A 21,186-nucleotide genomic window follows, 5' to 3' on the forward strand; every position below is an offset into this window, starting at 1 on the left:
TGCACGTGGACTGTTAAAAAATCAGATATGAAGTGTAAGAGTGACCAAGTAGGCATACTAGAAGTCATTATTATTGAGCTGTTAGTCTTTGTCAGACCAGGATAGTATGTTTCCTTGTGAATCATATGACTATCACTGAACTTGCTTCCCTTCTATGTCACATCGATGTATATACAGGTGCCTGAAGAATATGTGTGTGTGTGTGTGCGCACACTCATAAGCACATGAAAAACATATATGTAACTGAATTAGGTTTTGATGTATGTGAAGAGCAACTGCGAACATCCATACAACAGTGCATGTGCATCACTACCTGAGTTGGCCTATGTGCCATGCCCATGTTGTATCGATTGTGTATCCGTTATAAGAACTTTTATGTGGGGGCCTATGACTCAGGCATAAGGACTGTGCAAAATGCTGTTGGCCATCTTAGGTGCTCTGGTTCTGATGCTTCTGCTGCTGTATATTCTGCTTTTTTTTTATTATTATTTGTAATTCCAGAAGAATCGATATCGGACTAATTGTATTTCAAATATAGTTGTACTGAAAGTAGAGCTGAGAAATGTCCACAACCATTACAGTTTCTTCTTTATTGTTGGTAGGGTGGTCATTTCTCTGGTATCTATAGAAAAGTTCAACTAAAGCCTTTAAAATGGACCAAAGTTGCAAAAACAACTGGCGAGGGTGAAGAAGAGCGTCCAGTCGAGGCACTAATGGTTTTGAAATATGGTGGGGTGTTGACACATGCTGGTAGAAAGCAGGTTTGTTTCACTTTGTGTTATCAATCTAAGTAGTTTGTGTAGCATTCCAATTCACAGCTGGTAACTTGTTATTTTTTCAGGCCGAAGAACTTGGACGTTATTTCAGAAACAATATGTATCCAGGTTTTCTCCATTTTCTTTTTCTCCTTTTCCTGTTTCTCTAAATTATCTTGACCAACTGATGAGCTAGATTAGCAGTGTGCTGGCCTATTGAAATTTGTCATAGGTCAGTTCATTTTGTTTTATTTGGGTTCTGTTGCCTCTGTTCTGTAAAATTTGATGTGCAAATTTTTGGCATACTCTCATGGGAAAATGTATTGTAGACCCTTTTTCTGTCTGTTGACTTCTACCATACCAGTTGGTTTCTACCATACACGCTTTGCATGGACATCTGAATCTTTGCTAGAACAACTGTCTGCATCATGCGGATGCATCCTGCCTTTATGGGGGTTTCATTAATTTTTATAGAATTTACAATGTATCTTCTATATAAGGTACACACAGGACTCAAGGTGGATGAGTCATGTCATACAAATACCGTGAATGCTGTATGGTTATATTTCCAGCATCTGTAACAAATATTTGACATGGTTTTTGTGTTGTATGTGTTTGTACGTGTCCATCTATGCACGTTAACATATGAATGAGCACTCTATGGAACATCTGTACATGGATGTCCTTGTGTTCAATTGTAGTGGGAGAAAATATGGCAAACAATCATCAACCAATCAATCAGGAGAAACTAAAAAGTAATGGTTGTTGTATCGCCCTATCCTTTGTCAAAGCGATTGCTGCAATTAAAAGAGGCAGTACTGAAATGCAGAGTTGAAATATCCATGTATTTACATTCCTTCTTATAGAGATTAGATTTAATTTGTTTTTTCGTTTATTGTATTAGGTCACATTTAGTGAGTAATGTTAAACTTATTTTAGTGATTTTGCATATTTTGGTTGTTTAAGTTGATTATGCTTGCTATATTACTACTCTCCACATTTCAAATATTAGTAATAGTTAATCAAAATAACTTGACATATTAACATAACTAAAAAAAATAAAAAAAAAGTGGTTGGCTTTTTTGCCTAGGCCAGCCTAGGCGTGCCTAAGCGCTAGGCGCTGCCTGGGGGTAGCTTTCCAGACACTATTATTTGTGCACAGTGCACACCATTTGTGAATGTACCTTGGTATGTGATATATATCTTTGTATATATAAAGACAAGTGTGAAGGTGATGGATATATTGTAGATTCCTTTGGCTTTTTATCTGAAAAGACCATTTTCAGGTGAAGGAACAGGCCTACTTCGGCTTCATAGTACATATCGTCATGACCTGAAAATTTACAGTTCCGATGAGGGCCGTGTCCAGGTGGGCCATTATTGTACTGAACATACGAGCACTTTTGACTGATTCGTGATGTTTGGTTAAGTTTTTTCTTTTAATTGTTTTGGAAGTAATTTATTTTTTCTGACATTTGTTGTTCCAGATGTCTGCTGCAGCTTTTGCTAAAGGGCTTCTCGACTTGGAAGGGCAATTGACTCCAATCCTTGTACGACTACTTCTTTGTTTCTTTTAATCATTTTCATTTGCTGCATGCACATATATGACATATCTTCCTTGTAGGTGTCACTTGTTAGTAAGGACTCATCCATGTTGGATGGACTTGATAATGCGAGCATTGAAATGGAAGAGGCAAAGGTCAGTAATCATATTTGATGTCTTACAGATGCTATCTTTCTGCTGCTCACAGGTCAGACGTCAGGGAAGTTTGGTAATTTTGAAAATTACTTATAGGTTTCATATCCTACTTGGTTTGTGAATCTTGGTTGTATCATGTTTCTGATTTTTTTTGTAGTACCAAGTTATTTTTTTACGTTTATATTTCCAAGTCGCTGGGAACTCATTCATTATCTAAGTGGACACGTCAGATAGAAAGTATAGTTCATGTACCAAATATGAAACATCCTTCTGAATAGTTTGTAGCTTGTCCATCTACTTTTGTTGGTTTTGACTTTGTGAAATTTTCTGCCTGGCAGCTTGTAAGTCAATTTCTGCCTGACTCGTCAGTAGGACGCATCCTTGATTTACTAACAATTGGTGCACTTGTGGCCTGCGGTCTTTCTTTCCTGATTTGAAGAATTGAGCTACACAGTTTGTTGCTACTCATAGTCTCTCACGCACAAATTGGAAAGCTCGCTTGGAAACTCCTCAAGGTCATGTAGCATCTTCTATGGTTATGGACACGCTCTAGGATGACAAAGGGTTTTTTCTAGCTTGAGATGCACAAAGATTGTCAAGAATGAGACAAGTGGAAGTGTTAGGGACCGGGTCCTAGGTCGCGGGTCAGGCCGATTAGACTGACACCGGAAGAAGTATAAATAAGATTGGGCAGCTGTAATTAGGGTATCGCAGAACGTATCAGGTCTGCTCGGGGAGGAGAAACCCTAATCTTGGTGATTGGGGCTGAGTGTGTGTGTGTAGTTGGGTTTCCTCATTGGCAAGGTTAGTGGTGCCTAACAAAGGTATCAGAGCTACAGTTTAGCTGGGGTCGCAAGGGACAATCATCCATGGGCCTCTTCAACCACATGACAAGATTCCAGAAGGCTACACGCTTTTGCAGCTTGGATCCCAGGTACATGGCGTTCCTAGCCCTGAGCCTTGAAGCCCAAAACCATTTGAAGTATACGATGAATACATCCACAATCTTGCGAGCTTTGGGTTATGGCTGCAGAGGCAATTCTTCATCTTCCTAGGCAGGGAGTGCTATGAGGAGCTATGTCGCCTTGAAGGGGTCTTCGTGTGGCCAGTTGGGCCCAAGGAATGGCCATCTACGGTGGAGTTGGAGGAAGAAATTGAGAGGTTTGATGATGGGTATTGGTGGTTAGGCGTGAAACCAAGAAGTACTGGGAATCAACTACAGTTTCTAGGACCTAGTTGGGCACCGCCTAAGCACGATCCTATGGTGAAGACTAGACAACAGTCGATCGAACAAATCTTGAGGCATTTAGAACGTGAACAGAAATGACATTGGGAATAATGCTGCAAGACTGCTGGTCGACATTACCATAGGCATGAAGAAGGTGTTAAGAGATTGGGTATATGTATACATATATTACCTATGTTTATGTATGTATATTACATATATGAATATAGGTTAATATTCGTATTTAGGATGCCTTAGTTAGATGTTATCACAGTTAGGTTAGATGTTATCGCAGTTAGGTTTTAACATTTTATTTTTTTTTATTTTTCTGTTTCTGTTCTAGCCGTTGGCTAGTTCCAACGGCTCCTTATGAGATGTTGGAACTAGTCTCAACGGCTAGTTCAGCCCTCCCTCTTGTATAAATAGGCATACTATTCTTTGTACAAATTTAAGCTGTGTTTTACAGCCATTTAATATTCATTTGAATAAAAGATTATACTTTTTCACTTGGTTTTAGTGCTTACTTCTGTTATACGCTTCATTAGTGATTGTTACAGTCACGTTTTCATGGTATCAGAGCCATTGGGCTGCTTCTTGAAGAAATATTAGAAGCTGTTTTACTAATTTTAGCTGCTGGTTCATTGAAGGATTTCTGAAGTTGGTTATTGCTGAGATTGAATCAAATACAAGCCCTCAGATGCACAAACTGTTATATTTTCTGTCACCTTTTTGGCAAATACAATTAGCAGTTTTGCCAAAAATAGGCAGTTGTCTTCACTGCACTCCAAGTACATGCTTGCACCAGATTCAGGTTTCAAATTCTGTTTGTTGAAGAAGTAAAAGCCTTTTTATTGCTGCTGATCGTCATCTCTTGAAGACTGTTACTGTCGCTGTTCACCAACTGTTTGGTGAAACTTCTCGAAGGATTTTTTCTTGACTTCCTTGGAGATTGTTATTTAAAATCTTGCTCTCATGGAGGACTCTGAAATTTCGATTGAAGGAGGAAGTCATCATGCTCCATACAAGCTTGATGGAACCAACTACACACTATGAGCAAAATGTTTGGAGATGCACATCAAAGGAAAATATTTATGGGGCTTCATAAGAGGTACCTCCACCCTTCCTTCTCTCAAATTAACATAAGTGGAAAATGGGATTGTAGAAGAATTAGATGGGGAGGAAAGACAAAATGTTATGAATGAATATTATAAGAAATTAGATGATTGGGAAGCCAAGAACTCTAGGATTAAAGAATGGATTTACGGGAGTATTGAACCTACAATTGCCCAAAATCTTATGTATTATAAAAAACAAGTGAAGTATGAGAATATCTCAATGGAATGTTTACCCAAAAAGATATGATCCGAAAATATCTATTGATTCAAAAAGCCCAAAATATCAAAAAAGGAGAGAAAAATGTTAAGAGATTATTTTATGGAAATTTCTGGTATGTGGAATGAGTTAGATCAACTTAGTCCTAAACTAGGAATGAATTGTAAGTGCCATGAGATTCGAAAAGATGAAGTAGATGAATTTATATTTTTTTAATTTCTTCAAGGATTACGACCCAAATTTGAACAAATAAGGCCATACCCAATCTTGAGTGAACTAAATACTGCGATTCTGGTCTTTTTCAATAAAGTCATCACGTCGTAAATCAACAAAGCCCAAAGTGACATCTTGTTCCCCTTCCAGTTTACCTACTATGGTACTAGAGTGAATATGATCCCCCTCATACGCAACGCTTTAGCTAGTACACAGAAGTGAATACCATGATTCCTCTATCTATCAATAACTGCATGCATTGCGCGGTGGATGTGAAGAAGTAGGTCGTTGTCTCGGCAATAATGAGCCAAGCTAGTATTTGCGGCCCTACTATCCTTAGCCTCTCCTCCACTCATTCATGAACTTCTTACAAAATTGAGTGGAGAAGAAACTAGAATGAAATTATCCAAAGAAATGGATAGTCCTTATTTAAACAAGAAGAAGAAAAAGTTTTGTCGCCTCTAGACCCGGAAACAACATTAGATCTTTTAGACCCCCTCACTTTAAAAATCAATGTATCCCCAAAGAAAAATTTTGTCATTATGAAAAAAGTGTAGACATCAAAGATTGGGTCATCCAAACATTATGAAATTATCTATGATGACTCCTACCAAGTATATTTGTATTGAAGATTTCAAATGTAATGATTGCATAAGTGGAAAAATGAAATCTTTATCTTTTGGACAAAGAAACTTCCTTTCATCTACACCCTTTGAGCTTTTTCATTCCAATGTATAGGGACTATCCTCTATCATATCAAAAGGAGGGTTATTGTATTATGTGATATTTGTTGATGATTTTACTAGATATTATTGTATATATTTCCTAAGATACAAATCAGAAGATTTTGAGATGTTCAAAAATTTTCATAACTTAGTACAAACACAGTTTAATGCTAAATTAAAAATTCTAGGAACTGATTCTGGAGGTGAGTTCAAAAGATATTTAAAAAACTATGGAATAATTCATCAAAAATCATGTCCAAGAACACTTCAACAAAATGTGATTTTCTGAAAGAAACATAGGCGTATAATTGAAACAGCAAGAACTCTTCTTGATGCAAAAAATATACCTAAAAACTTTTGGGCTGAATAGCTCTTGATTCTGTCCAGGGTGGGCATCGGGCCGGGCCGCTCAGCCTGGCCCGGACCCGGCCCGGCCCACCCTCCACGTCCCTTTCCCCCCGCCCTCTTGAGTCTCCTGACCCCCTTTCCCCCGCCCTCCGGCTGCAGCAACGACGACGACGACAGAGCCGACCCGCTTTCCCCCCGCCCTCCCGTCGCCCTCCGGCTGCAGCAACGGCGACAGTGACATAGGAGGAGGGGGAGGGAGACGGAGGAGGGGGAGCGGAGAGGGGGAGAGGGAGACGGGAAGGGAGAGGGGGAACAGAGAGGGAGAGGGGGAGCGGAGAGGGAAGCAGAGGGGGACAGTGGCAGAGGGGGAGCAGAGAGGGAGAGGGGGAGCGGAGAGGGAGACGGGAAGGGAGAGTAGAGGGGGAGCGGAGAGGGAGAGGGAGATGGGGAGCAAAGAGGGGGAGCTGGAGTAGCGAGGGAGAGGGGGAGCGGAGAGGGAGAGCGATAGCACTACAGTCTCTACAGAGCAAAGAGGAGGAGGGAGAGGGAGAGGAGGAGCGGGAGTCGGGCCGGGCTGGGCCAGGTTTTTCCCGGCCCGACGCCCAGGCTTAGATTCTGTCTATCTCATAAATGGAATGCATTCAAAAGTTTTAAATAATACAACTCTTTCTAAAAAATTGTTCAAGTATGAACCCGAGCTCCTAAAGTTTGGTTTGATCGTTTTAACTCTGCTATCTCTAACTATGGATTTCATTCATGTTTGACAGACACTGCTTTGTTTATTAAGAATACTACTGCAGGTATCATAATCCTCCTATTGTATGTTGATAACATGATCATTACAGGTAGTGATAAGGAACCATTAAAGAATGTAAGAAATTTCTATAGAAAACTTTTGAAATGAAAGATTTAGGTTTTCTAACATATTTCTTGGGTATTGAGGTTGCATACTCCACTAGAGGCTATTTTTTGTCACAAACTAAGTTTACTGCAGAGATCATTGCTAAGTGAGGTATAACAGAACCCTCATCGCGTCGACGCAGGTGCGTTACCAAAATCAAAGAGTTCGCGTGACTTATTGTACATACCTGAGTTTCAATTCCAAGAAAGGGCCGATTGCAATTCGCCTTCGGGGATCGGCCTGTATATTCTCTTGGGTCACATGGCTCAGGTTAATTATAGACCATCCTTACATGACAAAAAGGGATATCTTATCAACCATTCTGTCAAGTGGTTCTCCTCCCCATGAACATATGGGGGATAATACATGAACTAACTTTATTTGCACAGCCAATCTTGTCCTGGCCGCAAGGCTTTTGCTTCATTTATTGAATCTGACGTTTGCAACTGTATTGGATGCCATTGAAGGGTTCACAAGGAGAAGGAGCCTTATCTCTCTTACACCAAGGAAGGGCAAGTTTGGATACAGAAGTTCCAAGCCTCGAGTGGCCAAGACAGCCGGAGGAGTTTGCCCAGGTTGGTGTCGAGGACTCCATGCCACCAATCGAGCAGATTTCTGTCTTCCCAGCTACATAGGACTTCATCCCAGGTGCCCACGACGAATCCCCACCAGTTGGGAGTGTCGCCGTGACGCAAACTGCGTGGATCCTGTCGGTCTGAAGGATCTCACGAGCTGTAGGTGGTGACGGGCAACTAGGGCTGAAGAACTGAATACGGTTCTTCTTCTCCCTGAACCTAGATCGACCAGAAGCACGTAGGATCACTGATTCCTCGTTGTGGTAAGCTCCAACATTGCATTTCTTTATTCCACACGAAATTTGGAGTCATTTGGGGGCAGATCCGATCGTGAACTCTGCTGTGGAAACCCCCTTATCGCCAATCCCCAATCTGCTGCCAATATACCTCTGTTCCTTCCATCCTTGCTCCGATTTGGGAAGATATTTCAGCGATATGACTCCACAGTCGTCTTCCCCAGGGACTCACACCTTGAGGGCAAGGTGTTTTTCAAGAAGGAGGGAGGGAATGGGGGGTGGGAGTATTGTTAGGGACAAGTCCTGGGTCACGGGTTAGGCCCATTAGACTGACCCAGGAACAAGTATAAATAAGGGTTGGACAGCTGTAATTAGGGTATTGAAGAACGTATCAGGTGTCCTCTGGGAAGAGAAATCTTAATCTGGAGATTGTGGCTGAGTGTGTGTGTGTGTGTATTTGGGTTTCCTCATTATCAAGGTTAGTGGTGGCTAACATGAAGACTCTCCTGCTTTTATCAGTATAGGAAGATCCATTCGGTAGGTCTGGGGATATCCAAGGCATAGTGGTAACTATAAGGGGCACTTAGGGCATAAAATGTAAATGAGAGTTAGAGAATAAGATAATAAGCTCTGTAACACAGCTGAGATATATCGTTTCGTGATCATCTCTGTGTCTTCCCTAGTTATTGCTGTGATATCGTTTCGTGAGAGGATTCGTCTATTTGGAATGATCCCCATTTCTATTGGTTCTGTGTTGCAGCTTTTTTGCTAGATGCTTTTCAAATATAAGTTGTAATGGTTGATAAAGGAAAAGAAATGATGCCTACAGGAAGCGGAAATGTAGAAAGCAGCAGTGGTAGTGTTAATACCGTAGAGAAGGATAACCCATCTCAGCTTGTTTGGCGCTATGTGAAGAAACTAGCAAAAGGACCAGGTGGTGGTGGGAATGTAATGTTTTCTTGAAAATTTTGTGATATGATGTTCACGGGCTTTTATACACGTTGCAAGACACATTTGTTGCATATTTCTGGCATTGGAATTAGACCATGCCCAAAAGTTACCAACGAGGAGATTAAGATATTCAAAAAAGAACAAGATGCAGTTGAGACGAAGAAATCTTCATCCAAGTCAAGTGTGTTTGTTCCTCTTTATGCTATTTGATGGACCAATCTTCTTGAAATGTGTTGATGCATCTGGGGAGTATAAAGATGCTGAGTATTTAAAAGGGCTATTTATAGAAGTCATCAAAGAAACGGGTGAAGATAATGTTGTACAACTTATTACTGATAATGCTCCAGTTTGCCAACGAGCAGGAATGAATTTGACAAGTGAACCCAAGTATAGTCACATATTCTGGACTCCTTGTGTGGCACACACTATAAATCTAGCACTTGAAAGTATTTGCAACCCATCAAAAGATGATCCAAATGCCGGTTTCTTGTGTTCATGGATTGAGGAGCTTGAGCATGATGTCAGAATCATCAGAAATTTTGTTGTAAACCACAACAATGCTCTTGCTATATTTAATAGGCATTCTGATTTGAAATTGTTGAAGGTAGCAAAGACTCGTTTTGCATCCATTATTGTAATGATGAAAAGAATAAAGTAGGTGAAACATGTATTAACACTTATGGTGACTGACAATGATTGGGAGTTTTGTCGGAATGATGACATTGTGAAGGCTCAAGAAATTTAAAAATGCATTTTAGATGATGAATTGTGGGATAAAGTTACATATTTTCTGCAGTTTACAGAGCCTATTTGGCAGATGCTGAGAGAAGTAGATAAAGAAGGGCCCATGCTTGATAAAGTTTATGATATGTGGGATAACATGATTGAAAAAATTCAAAACATCATTTTTAGACATGAGAAGAAGAATATTGCACTTGATGATTCTGAGTTTTTCGATCATGTGCATAGAATTTTAGTAAGAAGATGGAACAAAAGCAATAACCCTTTGCATTTTATGGCACACTCCTTAAATCCCAAATATTATGGACAAACATGGTTGGCAGGAGGTACTGGTCGTGTTCCTAATCGAGATCCAGAAATATCAAAAAATAGGGAGATATGTTTGGGAAGACTATATTTTGATTCTCATCGGTTGAAGATAATAAATAATGAGTTTGCGACCTTCTCTGGTGGAAGAAATGATTCAATACAAGCTGCAGTGGCAAGAGATGAAGAAGATCCTGTTAATTGGTGGTTATGTTTTGGAGCATCGACACCAAATCTCCAACAAATTGCATTGAAGTTATTATCTCAACCTGCAACCTCTTCATGTTGTGAAAGAAATTGGAGCACTTATTCTCAAATTCACAACATCAAGAGAAATAAGCTAACTAGTAAGCGAGCAGAAGATTTAGTTTATGTCCACTCCAACCTACGCTTATTTTCACGTACTTCAAATGATTACAGGTATTTCTTTCTGTTGATAGATTGTATGTTTCGGGTCCGGATCCATACCCGACCCGCCTTGTAGCCCGTTTTGGGCACTACTTAAGTCATGTAACCCTAATCCTTATGTGTTAATGATAATCTAAGGAGAGAGAGAGAGTCTGGCTGCTAGTGGGCACCAACTCCTCCTCATTCGTGGTTTTTTCTCCCTCGTGTTGAGGGTTTTCCACGTTACATCGTGATCGTTGTTTCTCTTCCTCTTCTTGTTCGTATTTCTACATGGTATCAGAGCCGTGAAGTTCCGGCGTTACTGGTTTGTCTTTTGCCCGTGTTGGAGGAGGATTCGCCTGACACTATTCATCGTGGCACTGTTCATTGACTCGCCCAAGCACTGTTCATCGTCTCGCCCGGCACTGTTCATCGCCCGTGCCCGACGCTTGTGCCCGAGCTTCGTCCGTCGCACCAGCCGCCGCCTCCGCCCAGCGACGCCCTGATCAGCGGTGCTCAGGTTCCCGCCGCCTCCGCCTAGCGACGACCGGCCCAGGGACCCCCTGATCAGTGCCGCTCAGGTTCTGGCCGCCTCCGCCCAGCGACGACATGCCCAGCGGCATTCCTCTCTTCCGCTTTTTGTCACCCGACGCATCGCCCAGCGCCGCCCGTTTTCCGGCGATCTAGCGCCGCTCTGCCTCTTCCTCCGCCTGTTCCGGCGGTCTGTCTCCGCCTGGTCTGACGACCCGCCCAGCGCCGCTCTCTCGTTTTTTTCCGGCGCCGCCCTCTTGCTGTCTCTACTACCGGTGAGGTTTCGGAGTTCTTCGTTTTTTGTCCGTTGCCTGCTCTCTGCCTATTTTTGTGCTGTATTGTGCTGCTGCTTCCTGCCTCCCTCGTTGCCGAGCCTTGCTCCCTGCTGCCCTTGCTCCCGACCGGACTTCGCCCGTTGCTAGATTGGTCTGTGATTATGGCAGCTTCTTCCTCGTCAACCGTCAACACAAATCAAACTGAAATCGGGGCTTTTAGAACTGAGAATGTTCCCATGCAAGTCATCACTCTTCGCCTTACAAAGGAGAACTATTTCTCGTGGTCGCCTGCTATGACTATGGGGATTGCTGGCCGTGGTCGGATGGCCTATATCGATGGGAGCAACCCCGAACCAGCAAGAACAAGTGATGTGTGGCATACTTGGTTTCTTGAGGATAATCAAGTGAAAACTTGGATTGTCAATTCCGTTTCCGCCGATATTCAGCCCCTTATCCTTCGGAAGAAGACTGCTAGAGACATGTGGGTGGTCCTAGAGCAAATGTATGGCCAAAAGAAAACGGCAATTCGTACTTACCAAGTAATGAAGACAGTCTATGGCATTCGACAAGGGAACTCTTACTATGGGGCTTTGAAAGCCAAGTGGGAAGAGCTTGACTATCATTCTGATATTCCTTGGCATTGTCCCCATGATCAGGCACTTTATGTTGCTCATGAATGGGAAAACAGGGTGTTCCTCTTTTTAGCAGGTTTAAATGATGAATTTGAAGGTGTTAGAAGCCAGATTCTGAATTCAGGGGAGGTGTCCAGTATTGAAGATGTGTACTCCTGTGTTGAAGCGGAAGAACAGAGACGACTTGTTACAAAGGAAGGGAAGAGGGAACTTGTACCCTATCACGAGAGATCCACTCTCGTGAGTCGTGGTCCTGGCGGCCCGTCTAGATCCCTTCGCCGGTGCACTCACTGCAAGAAGACAGGTCACACCGTGGATTATTGCTGGGATCTTCATCCAGAGAAGAAGGGAAACAAAGGGAGGTCTTCTATTGGGAGGACGCCTGTGTCTGGGGTGCAAGCATCCGGTGGAGAAAAAGTCTCCATTTCTGCTGACCAACTTCGTGAACTAAGGGCTTATTTGGGCAGGATCGATGTCAACAAGATTGAGACCTCAGAGGAAACTACAGCTAATCATGCTCTTGCAGTTATTGGCAATCAAGGTAACTCTTCTGTGGGGGAATGGATTGTCGATAGTGGTGCTACTCATCACATGACAGGTAATCCAAAATTGTTTCATGAGTATAAGTTGTCCTCGAGAAAGGAACGTGTTTCTCTTGCAGATGGTTCCTCTACCTGTGTGGCAAGCGAAGGCACTCTGTCCTTGTTGGACAAATTTCATGTGCAGGGCGCTTTGCATGTTCCCCAGTTTCCTTTAAATCTCTTGTCAGTCAGTAGACTTACTAAAGAATTGAATTGTGAACTTATATTCTCTGCCGATCGCTGTGTTTTGCAGGACTTGGTGACAGGGAAGAGGATTGGGATTGGTTTAGCTTCTGATGGATTATATCGTCTTCCCATACGTGTGGCTACTGCTCTGTTGACAGCGATCCGCAAGACAGATAAGAGAAGAGAAGATTGTTTTCAGTCTTTTATGTACTGGCATGAACGTTTTGGGCATTTACCTTTTGGGATTTTGAAACATTTGTTTCCAGACTTGTGTTTCTCCTTTGATTTGTCTTCCATTTCTTGTGATGTTTGTCAGTTTGCCAAACATGTGAGGGCTTCGTACCCTCTTTCTTCTAGTTGTGTTAATGAAGCTTTTTCCCTGATTCACTCTGATGTATGGGGACCTTCGGAAATTCATACCCGTCAAGGTTTCCAGTATTTTATCACTTTCATTGATGATTTCTCTCGTGCTACATTTGTGTACTTGTTAAAAGACCGCAGTGAGGTTCCTCGTATCATCGAGACATTCATTCTTCTTGTGCATACCCAATATGGTGCGAATGTTAAAACTTTCAGGTTCGATAATGCCCGTGAATACATGTGTCAGCCTGTTGAGGAGTTTCTTAGACAACGGGGGATTGTTCATGAGACATCTTGTAGTTACACACCCCCTCAAAATGGGGTAGCTGAAAGGAAAAATCGTCAACTTCTTAATGTCACCAGGGCTCTTTTGTTTCAGAGAAATATTCCTAAACACTATTGGGGTGATGTAGTTCTTACTAGTGCCTATCTTATTAACCGCATGCCCAGTCGTGTTTTGAGTGGTAGGACTCCCCACTCGTTACTTCCTGACAGTCGTCCACCATTTCCTCTTCCTCCTCGTGTTTTTGGTTGTGTATGTTTTATCCATGATCACAGTCCAAATGTCAAGAAACTTGATCCTAGGTCTATCAAAGGTGTCTTTGTTGGATACTCTCCTACGCAAAAAGGATACAAATGTATTGATCCTATTACTGGTCAAGTTTATGTTACGAGAGATGTTACCTTCTTGGAACATACCTCTTACTTTGGTGAGAATCCTCTTCAGGGGGAGCAGTCTGTGGGCAGGGAAGAGTATTCTCAGAGACAAGAACTTCAGTTTATAGATTTTTTTGGACTACAAGAAAGCAGAATCACTTACTACTGTTGATGTGCCTGAGAAGGAGGAAAGGTGTGACACTAGCATTGAGAAGGAAGGCCCTCAGTTGTTTGGACAGTTCTACTCTAGACGAGGTACTCGGACAGAGATGATGACTTGTGATGCTAGATCTACTTTCAATCCCAATGCCACTCCTTCCCTGGATGAACCAAGTCCTACCGTGGAGACCGTGGAGACTCATGATGAGGTTGAAAAGAAGAATGAAGATCTTCCCATTGCCCTGAGAAAGGGTGTCAGGTCATGTACTCAACACCCCATTGGTAATTTTGTTTCTTATTCCAGACTTGGAAAAGATTACAAGTGTTTTGTTTCTACTCTTTCTTTGGCTGTGATTCCCAGGACTGTTGCTGAAGCTCAAAGTGACTCCAAGTGGGCTGATGCAATGAAAGAAGAAATAGATGCCCTGAGAAGAAATTTGACATGGGAAGTGGTGAAGATTCCTGAAGCCGCTCACTTAGTTGGATCCAAATGGGTGTATACCATCAAGTACAAACCAGATGGGAGTGTTGAAAGATATAAAGCTCGACTTGTGGCCAAGGGATTTAGCCAGAAATATGGAATTGATTACTTGGAAACCTTTGCTCCTGTTGCGAAAATGAAGACTGTGAGGGTGGTTATATCCCTAGCTGTGATGAAGGAGTGGAAGATGTATCAACTGGATGTTAAGAATGCATTCCTCAATGGTGACCTCGAAGAAGAAGTATATATGCATATGCCTCCAGGATATGAAGAACCAGAAAAATGTTGTAAGCTGAAAAAGGCCTTATATGACCTTAAGCAATCGCCCAGAGCGTGGTTCGAACGACTGAGAAGAGTGATGATACGTCATGGATACAAACAAGGAAATGGAGATCACACTTTGTTTGTGAAGAAGAAGGAGAGCAGGATTACTCTCCTGCTGGTCTACGTTGATGACATGATTGTCACAGGAGATGATGAGGAGGAGATTATCAAGCTAAAAGGGTTACTGGCTACAGAATTTGATCTCAAAGATCTTGGCAAGCTAAGGTATTTTCTTGGTATGGAGGTTGTTAGGTCTAGTACTGGTCTTGTACTAAACCAAAGGAAATACACATTAGATCTGCTGGAAGAAACTGGTAAATTGGGATGTAGACCTACTCCTACCCCATTTGACACTGGGCACAAGTTGAGTCTTAGAGATGGAGAGCCTCTCTGTGAAGAAGACAAGGGAAGATATCAACGTCTGGTTGGGAAGCTGATTTATCTTACCCTCACGAGACCTGATATCACCTTTGCGGTGAATGTTTTGAGCCAATTCATGCATGTACCAACTGATGCACATCTGAAGGTTGTGGACAGAGTGCTATGCTACCTGAAGAAAAATCCTGGCAAGGGACTCTTGTATGTGAAACAAGAGACTGTGGAAATCGAGGGCTATTCTGATGCGGATTGGGTAGGTTGTGGTGATACCAGACGATCTACTACAGGGTACTGTGTCTACTTGGGAGGAAACCTTGTTGTATGGAGGAGCAAGAGACAGGATGTTTGCTCTAGATCCAGTGCAGAGGCAGAATATAGGGCAGTTGCTATGGGAGTGTCAGAGTTACTATGGTTGAAGATATTGTTGACTGACATTGGAATAGAGATTGAAGGACCTATGAAGATGTACTGTGATAACAAGTCTGCAATCAACTTAGCCAACAATCCTGTTCTTCACGACAGAACAAAACATGTTGAAATTGATCGTCACTTCATTCGGGAAAGAATTGATGCGAAAGAGTTGATCTTACCTTACATGAAGTCTGAAGACCAAACTGCTGATGTTCTGACGAAAGCTCTTCCTTCAGCTTCATTTGAGAGGAATGTATCCAAGTTGGGCATGTTTGATATGTATGCCCAACTTGAGGAGGAGTGTTGATAGATTGTATGTTTCGGGTCCGGATCCATACCCGACCCGCCTTGTAGCCCGTTTTGGGCACTACTTAAGTCATGTAACCCTAATCCTTATGTGTTAATGATAATCTAAGGAGAGAGAGAGTCTGGCTGCTAGTGGGCACCAACTCCTCCTCATTCGTGGTTTTTTCTCCCTCGTGTTGAGGGTTTTCCACGTTACATCGTGATCGTTGTTTCTCTTCCTCTTCTTGTTCGTATTTCTACACTTTCTTTTTGTATCTTTGATATGTATACATATTACATATGTATATTATGTTGGTTGTTTAAAGTTAATATTAACTTAAATCATATTTTGATTTTGTTGCAACTTATCATCCAAGTATTGGGATGTTAATCCAGAAGACATTGACATAGAACTTGAAGGAGGCCATGATTTGCATGCTCTTAATATGGATCTTACAGAACCTGTTGTTCCTTCTAATCTTGATGATGCAACTGAGGAGAATGAAAATCAACAAAGTTGATGTATTTTGAATGTTAATTATGAGACTGAGGAGAATGAGAATCAAGACTGATAAATTTTGGATTATGATTTATGAATATGTTATTCTGTTTGTAATTTTTTTTATATATATGTGTAAATATGTTATTTTGTTTGAAATTTTTTGACATATATATGTATATGTGCATGTGTGTACGGCCGTACCTCTCTACCCAAGTTTTTTAAAAATGGTCCATAACCGTACCAGCACTGGCACCCCTACCCGTACCCGTACCTATGTGACATAGATAATAAGTGGGTTGATTTTGGGTCATACTCCAGACCCATGTTTCACCCCCTCTGAAAGTGGGTTATGCTTTTTCAGGCAGGTAGCTGCTGCTACCACCTGACCCACTTATTATCCTATTGTCTAATTCTTATTGCAGTTAGTCTCATAATTGTCCCTGGTGCGTACCAAATAGCCCCGTCACTGATAGTTTTTTAACGAAAATTTGAAGTCACAAATTGCTTTCATAGGAAATTGAAATTATTACCTCTGCATTTTTATTCTTTTGAGAAATAAAACCTGAATAATGTCTTTTTCCACTTTTTGTTGCCTTCTGCTGTTTGTTTCTTTATTTTTCCCTCCTCCCTCTCTATCTGCTCTTTCTTGTGCCTTCCTTTGCTTCTGGTTCTCCTAGCCTTTTCTTTCTTTCCCTCTCTTTTATCTTTCTTTTCTTTGTTTTCATTCTTTTCTTCTCTTTTCTCTTCTTGCTTATCTTCCGTGTCAGATCACATTTTCATGTTTTCTAACTTGGTGACTTTGACAAGTTTTTTCCTACATTTGGTCATCTCCTAGAAAATGGTGCTTTTGTCTTCAGATCTTATGCTATTCATCTTCTGTATATATGATGAATTTGTACTTCAGATTACTGTTGGTAGGGTGAATTTTCAGCTCCATATGTTCCCCTTTGATGAGCAGAGCAGTGTGTTACCGTGTTGCATATCCCAGCGACAGCTGTTCTTTTAATGATTTTGTATCTACTTCTCTGAAAAAATATGGAAATTGTTGGGGAGTGTGGAAGTAAATTTTCAAAAGTGTCTCAGATCTGTTGATTAGGTCTTAATACTATAGAGTTCTATGTTGATTGTGGTTCGATAAATTGTTTGGTCATGATTCCTTATTGATTTTTTGCACCTTTTTATGCATTACTCTATTCTATTGATTGCAACTATCTTGTCTACTGTTGTGCCATGTGATGCATGTTATTCTGTGTTCATATTTAAATGTGTTTTAGTGTTCAAATCATGTATGAACATGCAGTCATTCACTTCTGTACCTCAGGTGTTGCTTTCTTCTCTCTTATATGTGGGTTGGTGCATGATGTTAAGAATCTTCTGCACCGTCTAAGTTTCATCAGCAATCATTTCAGGCTAGGTTGCATGAGATCATAACTTGTCCAAGGAAAGGAAGTAATGAAAATGGGAATGCCGAAGTTCCTTGGATGCTTGATGGTGCAGGACTTCCTCCAAATGCTTGTGGGCTCCTCCCTAAGTTGGTAATGATAAAATTTTGTTTTTTGAGTGGAGATCACTTTGGAAATCATTTTTGGTTCATGGTTATTTTTTTTGCCTTACATGGTTGAAGTGTTATTTCTAAAGTTTGTTCTTTCTATTCTGTTCTTTTTTTGTTAGTATTATTTTCTGGACTATATTTCATTCTTAAATTAGTTTTTTCTTCCCCCTTATTTAGGGTGCTTTGGCATCATTCTGCAAGAGTGCATGTGAAATGATGATCATGTTATATCTGGGCCTTGCATATGTTTTGCACATCCAGTTTTTTACATAATAATGTTTTAGAATTATTGTTTCATAGGATTTTGGTTGCCTCTCCAAGTTCTGTATCCATGTGACATAAGTTATATGTGGACTGCAGCATGATCATGACTTGGCTCTGGCGACAAGTTTTCCAGTCATATAGATGTGAAGGAAAGAAAAAGCCAACAATAAGTTGCCGAATCCTGACAAAGGCAGGATGATAAATGTGTTGGCTGTTGGGGGATTGTCACTCATTTTTCTTACAGTACTAATTTTTTTTTCTTTTTTAATCTTGCACGTTCACAATGCCTGATTTTATTTGTACTGACCTACTGGTCCTTGCCCCATGATTTCATTAAGACATGTTAGTGGGAACAAGGAACTATTTATAGCCTTTCTGCTATGAACTTCTATACTCATGCAAGCTACAGGAACATGCTATCTACATAGCACAAGTTTTACATTCTGGTTCTAATCTCATTCAGGTTGCTGGTTGCAATCTATGCATTATTTTTCATTTATTTTCAAGAATGAATCTTTCTTTGTCATCTTAAGTTTTATATATTTATGTTTCTAGCATTGTCTGTTTCTGCTGTAGGATATTGTATTTTTATGCCTTTCTGATTGCATATGAACTCTCTCATTTAGGTCAAACTAACAAAAAAGATCACTTCTCAAGTAAAGCTCCTTGCGAAAGATGAAGACGAAAAGCTCACACAGACAGGCTCTTACGAAGTGCTTCCTCAATACGACCAAGCCAAGGCCCTTGGAACAACAAATATTGATGTTGGGCGCATTGCTGCTGGGTTGCCTTGTGGTAGTGAGGGTTTCCTCTTGATGTATGCTCGTTGGAAGAAGCTTGAGAGGGACCTGTATAATGAACGGAAAGAGTAAGTCTACCACAAGAACATCCTGTATGTCTCTAGTTTTCAATTTTTTTTGCTCTACAATGCAATGACTTCATCTTTGCATTTCCTGTTTAATTATTTTTTTCAGGCGATTTGATATCACACAAATTCCTGATGTTTATGATTCCTCCAAGTAAGAAAAGTTTGTGCTTCCTTTTTCTCTTTAGTTTTGCAGTTTCATATGGATGGAGTATGTGTACAACACTTTGTAATCCTTTTCCATGCCACTTTTGGGTCTGTGCTGAGAGAATCAAATGAGAATGCAAATGCGGAATTATCATATGAACAGTAACTTGGTCTCGTCCATAGTTAGATAAGTGCAATTAAACTATTTTACTTGCACTGCAGTTTCATATTTCTTTTCATGCTATAAAAGGCTGTATTCCTGCACATATCAACTGCAACATATGCCTAATTAATTATGGATACAAAAAGAACTGATATAAAAATCTTTGGTTTATGTCAATGAGGACATTTGGAAATCTTCTTTCTCTCTTGTTATTAATAGTATCTGTCTCATTGTTCAGTTTATTCTAAATATCTCGTGTTTGGGTGACAGATATGATCTTCTTCATAATAGTCATCTTAATCTTGAGAGCTTGGATGAACTTTTTAAGGTTGCTCAGGTAATAAGTGGCACCACTTTAATCCTCCGCTTATGTGATTGTTCCTGTATCCAATATTTTTGATGGCTGCAGGATGAAATAAGGCATATATATAGATCCCAGATCATTGTTCTAAGAGTTCATGTTGCACAATATTTCATGTTATTACAATATTTCTTGTAAGATGCTCATCTGAACTTTTACCATGTTTCAGCTGCTTGCTGATGGTGTCATCCCTAATGAGTACGGGATCAATCCCAGTCAAAAGCTCAAAATTGGCTCTAAGGTATGTCATCAGTGGTGTTGGAAATATTGATGAGCCTGTGGTCTATTTGTCTGTGGCTCATAAGATAAGTGTGTATTTTTGGAAGATGTTTTTGATGGAAGATGTTTTTGAAACTTATTGGGATCGTAAACAGCCGCTGTTTGTTCGAATTTAGATGGGGATTATTCAGTGGTGCCATTATTAGTAATAAATTATATATTTTGGATATCTTCCTGTCTACTAAGAGAGGAAATTATCTGGCCTGATGTAGAATTGTAAACTTGTAATGGTGCTTTTGAAAGTTACCAACTGTGAACTTGTAATGTGTTTTCCGAAAGTCATTTCCTAAATTCTTTGGTTCCTCCAGATCATTACATGTGGCTAATTGATTTTACCTTTACGTTTTTTGCTGAAAATGACTCTAATATGTCTGTGTACACACACATATGTACATATAGCCAATGGCAACCAGGTGCCCAAAATAACCATACGGGTGTAATTTACTTGTATGCTGTAATAAGACAGGCTTTGAGTCATAGTTTCTGCAACTGGGCTATGTATATGAGTACTTTTAAGGATTTTAAACTTGATGGCCTTTTTAGATTCTGGACTGCTGTGACATGTTTTTTGGTTTTATTTTTAAAATGAGTTTGAATCTACAAGTTCATGGTTTTCACTAAAAATATGATAATCTATCACAAAGACTGCCCTTAATGTCAATATGAGAAGAAATATGCTGTTGACATATACAAGCATATACATGTGTCTGTATTTGTGAGTGGATGAACATGCCTATCCGTGTCAGCACAAGGAGGGAAGACATCTACATACATGTGTTTGGGTGTGAGTTTATCAGGTGGTAACTTCTCATGTTTTCATGTAATTTGCTCTTCAGATTGCTCGCAGATTGTTGGGAAAAATATTGATTGACCTCAGAAATACTCGTGAAGAAGCCATCAGTGTTGCTGAACCTAAAAGCAGTATGGAGCAACCATTGAATGGTTCTAGGAGCATAACAGAAGAACTTGAAGCAGTTTCAAGATGCCAGCTTAAAATCGATGACACTAGACGACTAAGTTCAACAAGTGAGAAGTCCTTGGACCAAGAAGATGATGATGACAAAGAAACCCAGTACCGGTTGGATCCAAAGTATGCATATATCTTTTGTTTTTCTTGTGTTCCAGAAGAAAAGAGGGGTGGGGGTGTTCTAATTGTTAACCAGTGGTGGAATCAGAAATCTAGGTTAAGGGAGCCTAGCAGGCAGGGAAGGGCCGGGAGAGGGGGGGTGGGGTGTGTGGGGAGGGCACCTTGTTGCAGCCCCTCAACATTTTCTTTGATGGGTCAGAGGAGGCATATTCTCCCTGGCTTGAATGTGCCTCTATCACTGTTAAGGGAATGGTTTGATGGGTGTTTTGGAACTGTTTGTGTGTTTATCTATGTTAGTCATGTGTGAGTCTC

General features: G+C 40.7%; 1 protein-coding gene across 9 annotated transcripts in view; it reads left to right on the forward strand.

Annotated features, from left to right (window-relative positions):
* The window catches only part of LOC116256338 (inositol hexakisphosphate and diphosphoinositol-pentakisphosphate kinase VIP2-like), a 72,769-nt gene that overhangs the window by 32,878 nt on the left and 18,705 nt on the right, over positions 1-21,186 (forward strand). For all 9 annotated transcript variants that reach the window (XR_004173092.2, XR_004173093.2, XM_031632682.2 and 6 more), the window contains 11 exons: positions 603-761; positions 842-884; positions 2,042-2,124; positions 2,243-2,305; positions 2,380-2,454; positions 17,566-17,691; positions 18,599-18,840; positions 18,947-18,991; positions 19,418-19,484; positions 19,678-19,749; positions 20,624-20,877. Coding sequence is in view for 7 of the 9 variants with exons in the window: in XM_031632682.2 (XP_031488542.1) it covers positions 603-761; positions 842-884; positions 2,042-2,124; positions 2,243-2,305; positions 2,380-2,454; positions 17,566-17,691; positions 18,599-18,840; positions 18,947-18,991; positions 19,418-19,484; positions 19,678-19,749; positions 20,624-20,877 (1,229 nt within the window). In the remaining 2 variants the exon portion in view is untranslated. The remainder of the gene's footprint in view (positions 1-602; positions 762-841; positions 885-2,041; positions 2,125-2,242; positions 2,306-2,379; positions 2,455-17,565; positions 17,692-18,598; positions 18,841-18,946; positions 18,992-19,417; positions 19,485-19,677; positions 19,750-20,623; positions 20,878-21,186) is intronic.

The sequence above is a fragment of the Nymphaea colorata genome, chromosome 6, assembly GCF_008831285.2.
Source record: "Nymphaea colorata isolate Beijing-Zhang1983 chromosome 6, ASM883128v2, whole genome shotgun sequence".
Classification (NCBI taxonomy): Eukaryota; Viridiplantae; Streptophyta; class Magnoliopsida; order Nymphaeales; family Nymphaeaceae; genus Nymphaea; species Nymphaea colorata.